General features: G+C 48.1%; 1 protein-coding gene across 1 annotated transcript; it reads left to right on the forward strand.

Moving 5' to 3' along the window:
• The first annotated feature begins 6,308 nt into the window (after positions 1 to 6,308).
• Positions 6,309 to 13,788, forward strand: GPATCH4 (G-patch domain containing 4). Its single transcript, XM_044271760.1, has 8 exons — positions 6,309 to 6,447; positions 9,498 to 9,615; positions 9,843 to 9,916; positions 10,838 to 10,930; positions 11,007 to 11,114; positions 11,732 to 11,847; positions 12,049 to 12,099; positions 12,287 to 13,788. Exons 2-8 carry the CDS (start codon positions 9,537 to 9,539, stop codon positions 13,203 to 13,205), a joined length of 1,440 nt encoding a protein of 479 aa, XP_044127695.1. The 5' UTR covers positions 6,309 to 6,447; positions 9,498 to 9,536; the 3' UTR covers positions 13,206 to 13,788.
• Positions 13,789 to 13,869: the final 81 nt, after the last annotated feature.

The raw sequence follows: 13,869 nt of genomic DNA on the forward strand, positions 1-13,869 counted from the left end.
GCTCTGGAGTATAATACAGGATGTAACTCAGGATCAGTACAGGATAAGTAATGTATGTACACAGTGACTGCACCAGCAGAATAGTGAGTGCAGCTCTGGAGTATAATACAGGATGTAACTCAGGAACAGTACAGGATAAGTAATGTATATACACAGTGACTGCACCAGCAGAATAGTGAGTGCAGCTCTGGAGTATAATACAGGATATAACTCAGGATCAGTACAGGATAAGTAATGTATGTACACAGTGACTGCACCAGCAGAATAGTGAGTGCAGCTCTGGAGTATAATACAGGATGTAACTCAGGGTCAGTACAGGATAAGTAATGCATGTACACAGTGACTGCACCAGCAGAATAGTGAGTACAGCTCTGGAGTATAATACAGGATGTAACTCAGGATCAGTACAGGATAAGTAATGTATGTACACAGTGACTGCACCAGCAGAATAGTGAGTGCAGCTCTGGAGTATAATACAGGATGTAACTCAGGATCAGTACAGGATAAGTAATGTATGTACACAGTGACTGCACCAGCAGAATAGTGAGTGCAGCTCTGGAGTATAATACAGGATGTAACTCAGGGTCAGTACAGGATAAGTAATGCATTTACACAGTGACTGCACCAGCAGAATAGTGAGTGCAGCTCTGGAGTATAATACAGGATGTAACTCAGGATCAGTACAGGATAAGTAATGTATGTACACAGTGACTGCACCAGCAGAATAGTGAGTGCAGCTCTGGAGTATAATATAGGATGTAACTCAGGATCAGTACAGGATAAGTAATGCATGTACACAGTGACTGCACCAGCAGAATAGTGAGTGCAGCTCTGGAGTATAATGCAGCATGTTACTCAGGTGCTCACACACTTAATACATAAGTCTTCATTATGGAACAACCCCTTTAAGTTGACATCAGGGTGGAGCTTACATAAGCCTCTATTAGACAGGCAGATAATGCAGGTGATTGTCGGGAGGGGAGATTTCCTTCCTGCAATCGCCTGTTCGCTAGCAGAGGAGACTGCTGATATTACATGCAGCGATCTCCTCCTCAGTATGGGGAAAGCCATAGCTTATGCCATCGCTCTTCCCTATACAGAATCCTTGTTCGCCGGCAGCAGACTGTGACAGCCTGACCGGCCTCCGGCAAACAATGATTTCCAAACCTGTTGAAAGCTTGGGATTGCCCGATGCTCGTTCATCGGGTAATGGACGGCAGTATTACACCGCCAGTTCATCGCAAATAAGCGTTCATACAAATGATCTGTTCTTGTCACGCTCACCCTATAATATCCTGATTACCGTCTTTTTGCCTTTACAGGCAGGTGATATTTTTGGGGCAAATATGGGTTAATCTGTGCTAATAAATCGCAAATTTGACCTGGTGTGCCCGTCCCCTTGGCTGTACATTTCATCATGTAATAGATTTCTGCACTTGTCTCATTCACCCAACATCAAAGGAGAAATGACAACTCATTAGACATCTTCACTTCTACACGACATGAAAGCTGCGAACATCAGACGGGGAGGCGGTGATTACACCCGCACCGAGCGCCAGTGCTCACCCGTCATAGACAGGAGCCGAGTACAGGAGGTGCCGGGGCCTACAGACCCTTATCATCCAGAGGGGCCCAAGTTCCGTCCTCGGGGCTCAATACCGGAAAAGAACTGATCAGTTTAATCCCCATGCATTGTGAATAGATGCATCAGGACGTCTTCAGATCAGTCTTTTTGACTGATCAGGCAAAAGAGAAAACCGCAGCATGCCACGGTTTTATCTCCGGCCACAATTCCAGAACACTTGCCGGAATGCCGGATCCGGCATTATTTTACATTGAAATGCATTAATGCCTAAGTGTTCCGGGAAAAAAAAGGATCTGGTTTTGCGGTCTACGCATACCTTTAAAATTGTGAGAAAGATAAATACTGGATCCGTTTTTACGGACAACAACCAGAGAGACGGATCCGTCTACAAATGGTATCCGTTTGCATAAAGATTGCTGGAATCCAGCGACGCTAGTGTGAAAGTACCCTAAAGTGTCCCTATTAGGCTACTTTCACACTAGCGTTCATAGGTCCGTTCGTGAGCTCCGTTTGAAGGGGCTCACGAGCGGACCCGAACGCCTCCGTCCAGCCCTGATGCAGTCTGAATGGAGCGGATCCGCTCAGACTGCATCAGTCTGGCGGCGTTCAGCCTCCGCTCCGCTCGCCTCCGCACGGACAGGCGGACAGCTGAACGCTGCTTGCAGCGTTCGGGTGTCCGCCTGGCCGTGGGGAGGCGTGCGGATCCGTTCAGACTTACAATGTAAGTCAATGGGAACAGATCCGCTTGAAGATGTCACCATATGGCTCAATCTTCAAGCGGATCCGTCCCCCATTGACTTTACATTGAAAGTCTGAACGGATCCGCGCAGGCTACTTGCGCACTTGCGAATTTTTTTAAAGTTATTAATGCAGACGGATCCGTACTGAACGGAGCCTCCGTCTGCATTAATATGATCGGATCCGTTCAGAACGGATCCGATCAAGCGCAAGTGTGAAAGTAGCCTAACAGTGTGTCCTCCACAGATCCCCCATAACAGTGTGTCCTCCACAGATCCCCCATAACAGTGTGTCCTCCACAGATCCCCCATAACAGTGTGTCCTCCACAGATCCCCCATAACAGTGTGTCCTCCACAGATCCCCCATAACAGTGTGTCCTCCACAGATCCCCCATAACAGTGTGTCCTCCACAGATCCCCCATAACAGTGTGTCCTCCACAGATCCCCCCATAACAGTGTGTCCTCCACAGATCCCCCATAACAGTGTGTCCTCCACAGATCCCCCATAAGTGTGTCCTCCACAGATCCCCCATAACAGTGTATCCTCCACAGATCCCCCATAACAGTGTGTCCTCCACAGATCCTCCATAACAGTGTGTCCTCCACAGATCCCCCATAACAGTGTGTCCTCTACAGATCCCCCATAACAGTGTGTCCTCCACAGATCCCCCCATAACAGTGTGTCCTCCACAGATCCCCCATAACAGTGCGTCCTCCACAGATCCCCCCATAACAGTGCCCTCTACAGATCCCCCATAACAGTGTGTCCTCCACAGATCCCCCATAACAGTGTGTCCTCCACAGATCCCCCATAACAGTGTGTCCTCCACAGATGCCCCCATAACAGTGTGTCATCCACAGATCCCCCCCATAACAGTGTATCCTCCACAGATCCTCCCCATAACAGTGTATCCTCCACAGATCCTCCCCATAACAGTGTGTCCTCCACAGATCCCCCCATAACAGTGTGTCCTCCACAGATCCCCCCATAACCGTGTGTCCTCCACAGATCCCCTATAACAGTGTGTCCTCCACAGATCCCCTATAACAGTGTGTCCTCCACAGATCCCCTATAACAGTGTGTCCTCCACAGATCCCCCAAACCAGTGTGTCCTCCACAGATCCCCCATAACAGTGTGTCCTCCACAGATCCCCCATAACAGTGTGTCCTCCACAGATCCCCCATAACAGTGTGTCCTCCACAGATCCCCCCCATAACAGTGTGTCCTCCACAGATCCCCCACAACAGTGTGTCCTCCACAGATCCCCCATAACAGTGTCATCCACAGATCCCCCATAACAGTGTGTCCTCCACAGATCCCCCATAACAGTGTGTCCTCCACAGATCCCCCATAACAGTGTGTCCTCCACAGATCCCCCATAACAGTGTGTCCTCCACAGATCCCCCATAACAGTGTGTCCTCCACAGATCCCCCATAACCAGTGTGTCCTCCACAGATCCCCCATAACAGTGTGTCCTCCACAGATCCCCCATAACAGTGTGTCCTCCACAGATCCCCCATAACAGTGTGTCCTCCACAGATCCCCCATAACAGTGTGTCATCCACAGATCCCCCATAACAGTGTGTCCTCCACAGATCCCCCATAACAGTGTGTCCTCCACAGATCCCCCATAACAGTGTGTCCTCTACAGATCCCCCATAACAGTGTGTCCTCCACAGATCCCCCATAACAGTGTGTCCTCCACAGATCCCCCATAAACAGTGTGTCCTCCACAGATCCCCCATAACAGTGTGTCCTCCACAGATTCCCCATAACAGTGTGTCCTCCACAGATCCCCCATAACAGTGTGTCCTCCAAGATCCCCCATAACAGTGTGTCCTCCACAGATCCCCCATAACAGTGTGTCCTCCACAGATCCCCCATAACAGTGTCCTCTATAGATTCCTCATAACAGTGTGTCCTCCACAGATTCCCCATAACAGTGTGTCCTCCACAGATGCCCCATAACAGTGTCCTCCACAGATCCCCCATAACAGTGTGTCCTCCACAGATCCTCCATAACAGTGTGTCCTCCACAGATCCCCCATAACAGTGTGTCTCCACAGATCCCCCATAACAGTGCGTCCTCCACAGATCCCCCCATAACAGTGCCACCCACAGATCCCCCATAACAGTGTGTCCTCCAACAGATCCCCCATAACAGTGTGTCCTCCACAGATCCCCCATAACAGTGTGTCCTCCACAGATCCCCCATAACAGTGTATCCTCCACAGATCCCCATAACAGTGTATCCTCCACAGATCCCCCCATAACAGTGTGTCCCCTACAGATCCCCCATAACAGTGCGTCCTCCACAGATCCCCCATAACAGTGCGTCCTCCACAGATCCCCCCATAACAGTGCCCTCTACAGATCCCCCATAACAGTGTGTCCTCCACAGATCCCCCATAACAGTGTGTCCTCCACAGATCCCCCATAACAGTGTGTCCTCCACAGATCCCCCATAACAGTGTGTCCTCCACAGATCCCCATAACAGTGTGTCCTCCACAGATGCCCCCATAACAGTGTGTCATCCACAGATCCCCCCATAACAGTGTATCCTCCACAGATCCTCCCCATAACAGTGTATCCTCCACAGATCCTCCCCATAACAGTGTGTCCTCCACAGATCCCCCCATAACAGTGTGTCCTCCACAGATCCCCCATAACAGTGTGTCATCCACAGATCCCCCATAACAGTGTGTCCTCCACAGATCCCCCCATAGCAGTGTGTCCTCCACAGATCCCCCCCATAACAGTGTGTCCTCCACAGATCCCCCACAATAGTGTGTCCTCCACAGATCCCCCATAACAGTGTCATCCACAGATCCCCCATAACAGTGTGTCCTCCACAGATCCCCCATAACAGTGTGTCCTCCACAGATCCCCCATAACAGTGTGTCCTCCACAGATCCCCATAACAGTGCGTCCTCCACAGATCCCCCATAACAGTGTGTCCTCCACAGATCCCCCATAACAGTGTGTCCTCCACAGATCCCCCATAACAGTGTGTCCTCCACAGATCCCCCATAACAGTGTGTCCTCCACAGATCCCCCATAACAGTGTGTCCTCCACAGATCCCCCATAACAGTGTGTCCTCCACAGATCCCCCATAACAGTGTATCCTCCCCAGATCCCCCATAACAGTGTGTCCTCCCCAGATCCCCCATAACAGTGTGTCCTCCACAGATCCCCCATAACAGTGTGTCCTCCACAGATCCCCCATAACAGTGTGTCCTCCACAGATCCCCCATAACAGTGTGTCCTCCACAGATCCCCCATAAGTGTGTCCTCCACAGATCCCCATAACAGTGTGTCCTCCACAGATCCCCCATAACAGTGTGTCCTCCACAGATCCCCCATAACAGTGTGTCCTCCACAGATCCCCCATAACAGTGTGTCCTCCACAGATCCCCCATAACAGTGTGTCCTCCACAGATCCCGTGACGCACACTTGCCCAGTCTCCACCAGTAATCCCAGTAACAATGGAACTGGTTGATAGATAAAGCAGCTTCCGCCATCTCCATGTGACAGTCGGGGAGGTCAGCGTCCTCGCAGAACCTAATTACCCCATTAACCAGACACATGGCCGGCGCTGACCCAGCCACTTCCTCATGAGACACCGGGAGCCCAGGAACCAATATGGTGCCGGAACCCCCCGACCCTGTGCCACTCCTGGCAGAGAGGTGGGCACACACCATTACAGTCTATGGGAGAGAAGGAAATCCATAAATGTCTATAGGGGGCTGTGGGGTCAGCCATGACCACCCCTGTACAGCTCTGCAGAATATGTGGGCGCTATATGGGTAATATCAGAGGTCTGCTTCATCCACAGGTATTAGACATGTCCTATGGAAGGTGTATTACACACAGGCAGGAGGCGATGGCGCCCTCTAGCCTGGGGGCAGGCTGTGCCTAGTGACAGCTGGGCACTGGGAGCACAGAACGTGTATGGACAGTAGGAGGTGTCTGAGTGACGTCACTTCCGGGAACATGGCGGCGCCCATGGAGCGCTGCACGCCGGCTCTGATGGCCACTTCTGTCCAGTGATTGTTATTTTGGGATTTTTAATTGCTGTCATTGTTTCTGCTCCGCCTCCTGCAGGACTGCGGGTGAGGTAAGTGCCCCTGCCTGGCCTCTAACACCCTCCGTATACACATTATAATATTACTGAACCTACCTGCTGACACCCTCCATATACACACTATATTACTGCTCCTACCTGCTGACACCCTCCATATACACACTATATTACTGCTCCTACCTGCTGACACCCTCCATATACACACTATATTACTGCTCCTACCTGCTGACACCCTCCATATACACACTATATCACTGCTCCTACCTGCTGACACCCTCCAGATACACATTATATTACTGCTCCTACCTGCTGACACCCTCTATATACACACTATATTACTGCTCCTACCTGCTGACACCCTCCATATACACATTATATTACTGCTCCTACCTGCTGACACCCTCCATATACACATTATATTACTGCTCCTACCTGCTGACACCCTCCATATACACACTATATTACTGCTCCTACCTGCTGACACCCTCCATATACACACTATATTACTGCTCCTACCTGCTGACACCCTCCATATACACACTATATCACTGCTCCTACCTGCTGACACCCTCCAGATACACATTATATTACTGCTCCTACCTGCTGACACCCTCTATATACACATTATATTACTGCTCCTACCTGCTGACACCCTCCATATACACACTATATTACTGCTCCTACCTGCTGACACCCTCCATATACACACTATATTACTGCTCCTACCTGCTGACACCCTCCATATACACATTATATTACTGCTCCTACCTGCTGACACCCTCCATATACACACTATATTACTGCTCCTACCTGCTGACACCCTCCATATACACACTATATTACTGCTCCTACCTGCTGACACCCTCCATATACACACTATATTACTGCTCCTACCTGCTGACACCCTCCATATACACACTATATTACTGCTCCTACCTGCTGACACCCTCCATATACACATTATATTACTGCTCCTACCTGCTGACACCCTCCATATACACACTATATTACTGCTCCTACCTGCTGACACCCTCCATATACACACTATATTACTGCTCCTACCTGCTGACACCCTCCATATACACATTATATTACTGCTCCTAACCTGCTGACACCCTCCATATACACACTATATTACTGCTCCTACCTGCTGACACCCTCCATATACACACTATATTACTGCTCCTACCTGCTGACACCCTCCATATACACACTATATTACTGCTCCTACCTGCTGACACCCTCCATATACACACTATATTACTGCTCCTACCTGCTGACACCCTCCATATACACACTATATTACTGCTCCTACCTGCTGACACCCTCCATATACACACTATATTACTGCTCCTACCTGCTGACACCCTCCATATACACACTATATTACTGCTCCTACCTGCTGACACCCTCCATATACACACTATATTACTGCTCCTACCTGCTGACACCCTCCATATACACACTATATCACTGCTCCTACCTGCTGACACCCTCCAGATACACATTATATTACTGCTCCTACCTGCTGACACCCTCTATATACACATTATATTACTGCTCCTACCTGCTGACACCCTCCATATACACACTATATTACTGCTCCTACCTGCTGACACCCTCCATATACACACTATATTACTGCTCCTACCTGCTGACACCCTCCATATACACATTATATACTGCTCCTACCTGCTGACACCCTCCATATACACACTATATTACTGCTCCTACCTGCTGACACCCTCCATATACACACTATATTACTGCTCCTACCTGCTGACACCCTCCATATACACACTATATTACTGCTCCTACCTGCTGACACCCTCCATATACACACTATATTACTGCTCCTACCTGCTGACACCCTCCATATACACATTATATTACTGCTCCTACCTGCTGACACCCTCCATATACACACTATATTACTGCTCCTACCTGCTGACACCCTCCATATACACACTATATTACTGCTCCTACCTGCTGACACCCTCCATATACACATTATATTACTGCTCCTACCTGCTGACACCCTCCATATACACACTATATTACTGCTCCTACCTGCTGACACCCTCCATATACACACTATATTACTGCTCCTACCTGCTGACACCCTCCATATACACACTATATTACTGCTCCTACCTGCTGACACCCTCCATATACACACTATATTACTGCTCCTACCTGCTGACACCCTCCATATACACATTATATTACTGCTCCTACCTGCTGACAACCCTCCATATACACATTATATTACTGCTCCTACCTGCTGACACCCTCCATATACACACTATATTACTGCTCCTACCTGCTGACACCCTCCATATACACATTATATTACTGCTCCTACCTGCTGACACCCTCCATATACACACTATATTACTGCTCCTACCTGCTGACACCCTCCATATACACATTATATTACTGCTCCTACCTGCTGACACCCTCCATATACACATTATATTACTGCTCCTACCTGCTGACACCCTCCATATTCACATTATATTACTGCTCCTACCTGCTGACACCCTCCATATACACATTATATTACTGCTCCTACCTGCTGACACCCTCAATATACACACTATATTACTGCTCCTACCTGCTGACACCCTCCATATACACATTATATTACTGCTCCTACCTGCTGACACCCTCCATATACACATTATATTACTGCTCCTACCTGCTGACACCCTCCATATTCACATTATATTACTGCTCCTACCTGCTGACACCCTCCATATACACACTATATTACTGCACCTACCTGCTGACACCCTCAATATACACACTATATTACTGCTCCTACCTGCTGACACCCTCCATATACACATTATATTACTGCTCCTACCTGCTGACACCCTCCATATACACACTATATTACTGCTCCTACCTGCTGACACCCTCCATATACACATTATATTACTGCTCCTACCTGCTGACACCCTCCATATACACACTATATTACTTCTCCTACCTGCTGACACCCTCCATATACACACTATATTACTGCTCCTACCTGCTGACACTGTCCATATTCAGATTATTACTGCTCCTACTTGCAGTCACCCTCCAGAGCCGGTCACCTACAAGCAGCGGACAAAATGGACTCCCCATCTAATGGCAAGAGCTCGGGCTTGAAGTTTGCAGAGCGGCAGATGCAGCGGCAGGGCTGGACGGAAGGTAGTCTAAAGCTAAACGATGTAGCAGAGCAGAGTTTGTAATTGTGTGTGTGCATCTGTGTACAGTAGCCCAGAATGTCCCAAAATGTGTAGCTGGGAGACCCAATCAGAACAATTCCTCTGGTTTCTCACAGCAGATGACATATGTGGATTGTGGCCAGTAGGGGGCAGCAGATTGCTTCGGGCAGCTGTTGGTGCATGTTACCAGCCGTGTTCTGTTCTCTACAGGAAAAGGTCTTGGAAAACGAGAAGATGGGATATCGGAGGCCATTAAAGTCAAAGTGAAGTGTGACAAGGCCGGGGTAAGGGGGCGCTATTATAAGTCCACCTTCTATAGGATCAAAGGGCCAAGACCCCCTGATACTGGAGGGGGGGGGGTCCACATAAGATTTGCACCTTGATACACAGAGGCTCCCATAAAAGGAGGTCACGATGGTCGAGGGTTCTGATGAGAATTACACAATGATACTTAGGGGGTCCCATAACAGTTGGACCCTGATGCTTGGTGGTCCCCAGAACAGTTGATCCCTGATGCTTGGGGGTCCTCATAAAAACTAGACCCTGATGTTATGGGTTATCCATAAGAGTTGGACCCTCATGCTTGGGGGTCCTCATAAGAGCTAGACCCTGATGCTTAGGGGGGGTCCCCAAAAGAAGTGGACCCTGATGCTAGGGGTTCTCCATAAGAATTGGACCTTCATGCTAGGGGGTCCCATAAAAGCTGCAGTTTGAGGCTTGGAGGGTCCCCATAAGAGAGGTCTCCATAAAAACTGCAACCTGATCCTTGGGGTGGTACCCATAATAATTGCACCCTGTTGTTTGGAGGTCTCCATATGAATTAGACCCTGAAGCTCAGAGGTCCCCAGAAGAGTTAGATCCTGATGTTTAGGGGGTCCCCATACAAATTGGACCCTGATACTATGGGATTCTCCGTAAGAATTGTACCTTCATTCTAGGGGGTACCTAATAGCTGGACCCTCAGGCTTGGAGGCTCCTCATTGAAGAGGTCTTCATAAGAATTGCCCTCTGATCCTTGGGGAGGGGGGTCCCCCTAATAATTGCACCCTGTTGTTTGGAGGTCCCCATACGACTTGTACCCTGATGCTTTAGGGGTCCCGTGGAGTGTTAGATTTCTGCAGTCACCTATGGACCATCCTTTTCCTTTCTTGAGAACCATCAGTATGGCCGCCCCTGTAACACTTGCTGATGATGTCGCCCTGTAGGTGGGACATAACGCCGCAGAGCAGTTCACTTTCCATTGGTGGGATCACGTGTTCAATAAAACCGCTTCCAGCATCTCCGTGGAGCCTGATCAGGTGAGCAGAAGACGTGGTGACCTATTTGGCCGGGTAAATAAATGAAGCGAGGGTAACGTTATCGTTTCGCCTTCAGGACGGTGTTCAGGTGAAGAAGGTCTCGGGAGATGACGGCACGGTGTCCAGCAGGAAGCCCCGGAAGGCCATGTTGTCCCAAAACATGCTGTACGGACGCTTCATTAAGGTTCGTCTCCTGGGAAGATGCATTTTGTATATGGAGTAATCAAAACTAAGTACAGGTTAGGCCCCACCCACTTAAAGGGTTATGACATGATTAACGTAAAAAAAAGAAATTCTGATCTATGGTACATGTCAGTCTTTCTAACAACGCTAGAACCAGCCCTCTACCTCACATGGATCCAGAGATCTCCCCATTCCTTGCTCTAAATGTTCTGCTAGATTAATTTCAAGCTGGCAGCTCAGGGAGCGTGTCCCTTATACAGCAACTCTCTTCCTATCAGCTCAGGGAGCGTGTCCCTTCTACAGCAACTCTCTTCCTATCAGCTCAGGGAGCGTGTCCCTTCTACAGCAACTCTCTTCCTATCATTGGACAAGCCCTTTTAGTCCCTCCTCCTTTCGGCACACTAGCTGTAAAACAAAGCAAATTTAGGCTACATCCTCTGTGCAACCAGCAGTGTTTAAAATGCAGCTTTGGGGTGTTTAAAATGCAGCTTTGGGTGTAAGTGGAGTATGACTCAGGATCAGGTATCTACACAGGAGGCCTATATCGTATGTGCATCTAAATGTGCAAAGATGGAGTTGCCCTTTAATTAGTCCCTGTGTTCTGCATGGCATTTGCAGTCGGCCACACTGCTGTCGGGCGGGGAGCAGCCGGTGGAAGACGCGTCCTCATCTCAAGATACCAGCGACAGCAGCGAAGATGAGGATTCAAAACTTGATCTGTCCTCCGCAACTAAGTACGTTGTGACACGGATGATTTTTTATTTTTTTTAATGTAATGAGATCGGGGCCGGCTTAAGACCACCTTCCCCCAAGATGAGGTCTAAGGGGAGGGGTGCATTGAGAAGATGGATGGAGTCCGGACTATGTGACTGCTAGTAGGACGCTGCTGCTCTCTTCTTTCTGTAGTAAGCTGTAATGTCTTTGCTTTCCTATAGGTTGACTGATGAGGACCTGGTGAAGATCTGCGGTGGCCGCACAGCTCACAAGTAGGTTCACCAGATGGATAAAGTTTCAGTGCCACCTTTAATGGTCCTTTGTCGCTTCTACTGTCAACCATGTCTTATGTTGAGAGGGTTGGTCCATAGGGCAGCCACCATTTGAGGAGGGCATGATGGACGGAGAAGCCACTTAAAAAAAAAAATCTTATTAAAGTTTTGCTTTTTGTTTCCACAGAGGAGCAAGGCATGGACTGACCATGAACGCCAAACTCTCTAGAATAGAAGAGCAGGAAAGAGCATTTATGGAAAAGTACGGCAAGAAGGAAATAAAGCCACAACCAACCAAGTCAACAGATGAGACCAACGGTGATGACGAGAAGAGAAATAAAAAGAAAAAACAGAGGGAAGGAAATGTTGATGAAGAACAAAACAGCAATCTCTCCAACACAGAAGTGCCAAAGAAGAAAAAGAAGCATAAAAAGAAAGATGGTGAAGAATTGGTAGAGGTTGTGGCCAATGGTCATGACCAAGAACAGGTTCCTTCTATGGAGGAAGATACAATGGCCTTGAAGAAGAAGAAAAAGAAGCCAAAAAAGGGAGACAGTGAAGAATCGGTGGAAGTTGTTGCCAATGGTCATGACCAAGAACATAAGGATACAATGACCTTTAAGAAGAAAAGGAGCAAAGTTCCAGAGATAGATGAAGACCACAGTGATGACCTTTCTGTAGAAAAGAAAAATACCAGACCTCCAAAGAAGAAAAAGAAAACGGTAGAGCGGGAAGAGTCCATGTTGAGCGGTCATGCAGAAGACAGTGTTCAATCTATGGAAGATGGAGACTCCAGACGTGAAGTGGAGGACAGTGAATATGAAAATACTGAAGAGGAGATACGAAAGTCCAAGAAGAAGAAAAAGAAAAGCAAGAGAACAGAAGATCACGAAGAGTTGGTCAAGGCTGACGACCACACAGCATATTCAGAAGAGGAGCTTTCAAGAAAACCCAAAACTGAGAAGAAGGTGGATGAGGAAAATGGAGAAGGAAGGTCGAGAAGGAAAAAGAAAAAACTAATAGATAATGAAGACCTGCCCGAGGAAGAAGAAACCAAAGCCAAGAAGAAGAAAAAGAAATCGAAAGGCAAGGACAGAGGAGTCTGAGCAGAGGCCAAGGAGAAGCTGGGATAGAAGACGCTGTGAATGTCATGTTGTTGTGGCAGCATTGGAAGGTAATATTTTATCTTGGTTTATTTCCTCGATTCTCATTTCCCCAAAAACACATCTCTGGCGGCTTTTAAACCTCTGAAATGGTTTTGATACTTGAGACTTACAAGAAATAAGTCCATGTGGGACGTGAGGAACCTGCCAAGGAATGTTGTGGACTCTTAAAGGATCTTTTTTTAATATGTAACATATAAAATATCACGTCGTTGTAATAAAACATGAATTATGTAGTAAAAACCAGAGTGACCTCCATGGTGTACGCCGCGGTAGTGCGACTGACTGTGAGGAGAAGATCCTCACTCTGCAGAAACTCATCTTCACAGACATCAGTAGACCGTGTCCTACACTCAGAGAACCTTATGTTCATGTATGTGCGGTCATATCTCTGCCCCATCTTTACCGGTTACCTGCGATACATGTCTGATTTTACCGAAACTTCCCCACACTAGTAAATACAAACAGCGCCACTTTGGCTAGCAGGCTGAGTTTGGTATTGCTCATTTAAGTGAATTCAGCCGAGTTGTAATACCAGACACGTGAGGGGAGCGTTTTCAGGAGAAAAAAAAAAGTTATGTCCTTGTTATATGGTGGAATCCCATGG

The sequence above is a fragment of the Bufo gargarizans genome, chromosome 11, assembly GCF_014858855.1.
Source record: "Bufo gargarizans isolate SCDJY-AF-19 chromosome 11, ASM1485885v1, whole genome shotgun sequence".
NCBI classification, from domain to species: Eukaryota; Metazoa; Chordata; class Amphibia; order Anura; family Bufonidae; genus Bufo; species Bufo gargarizans.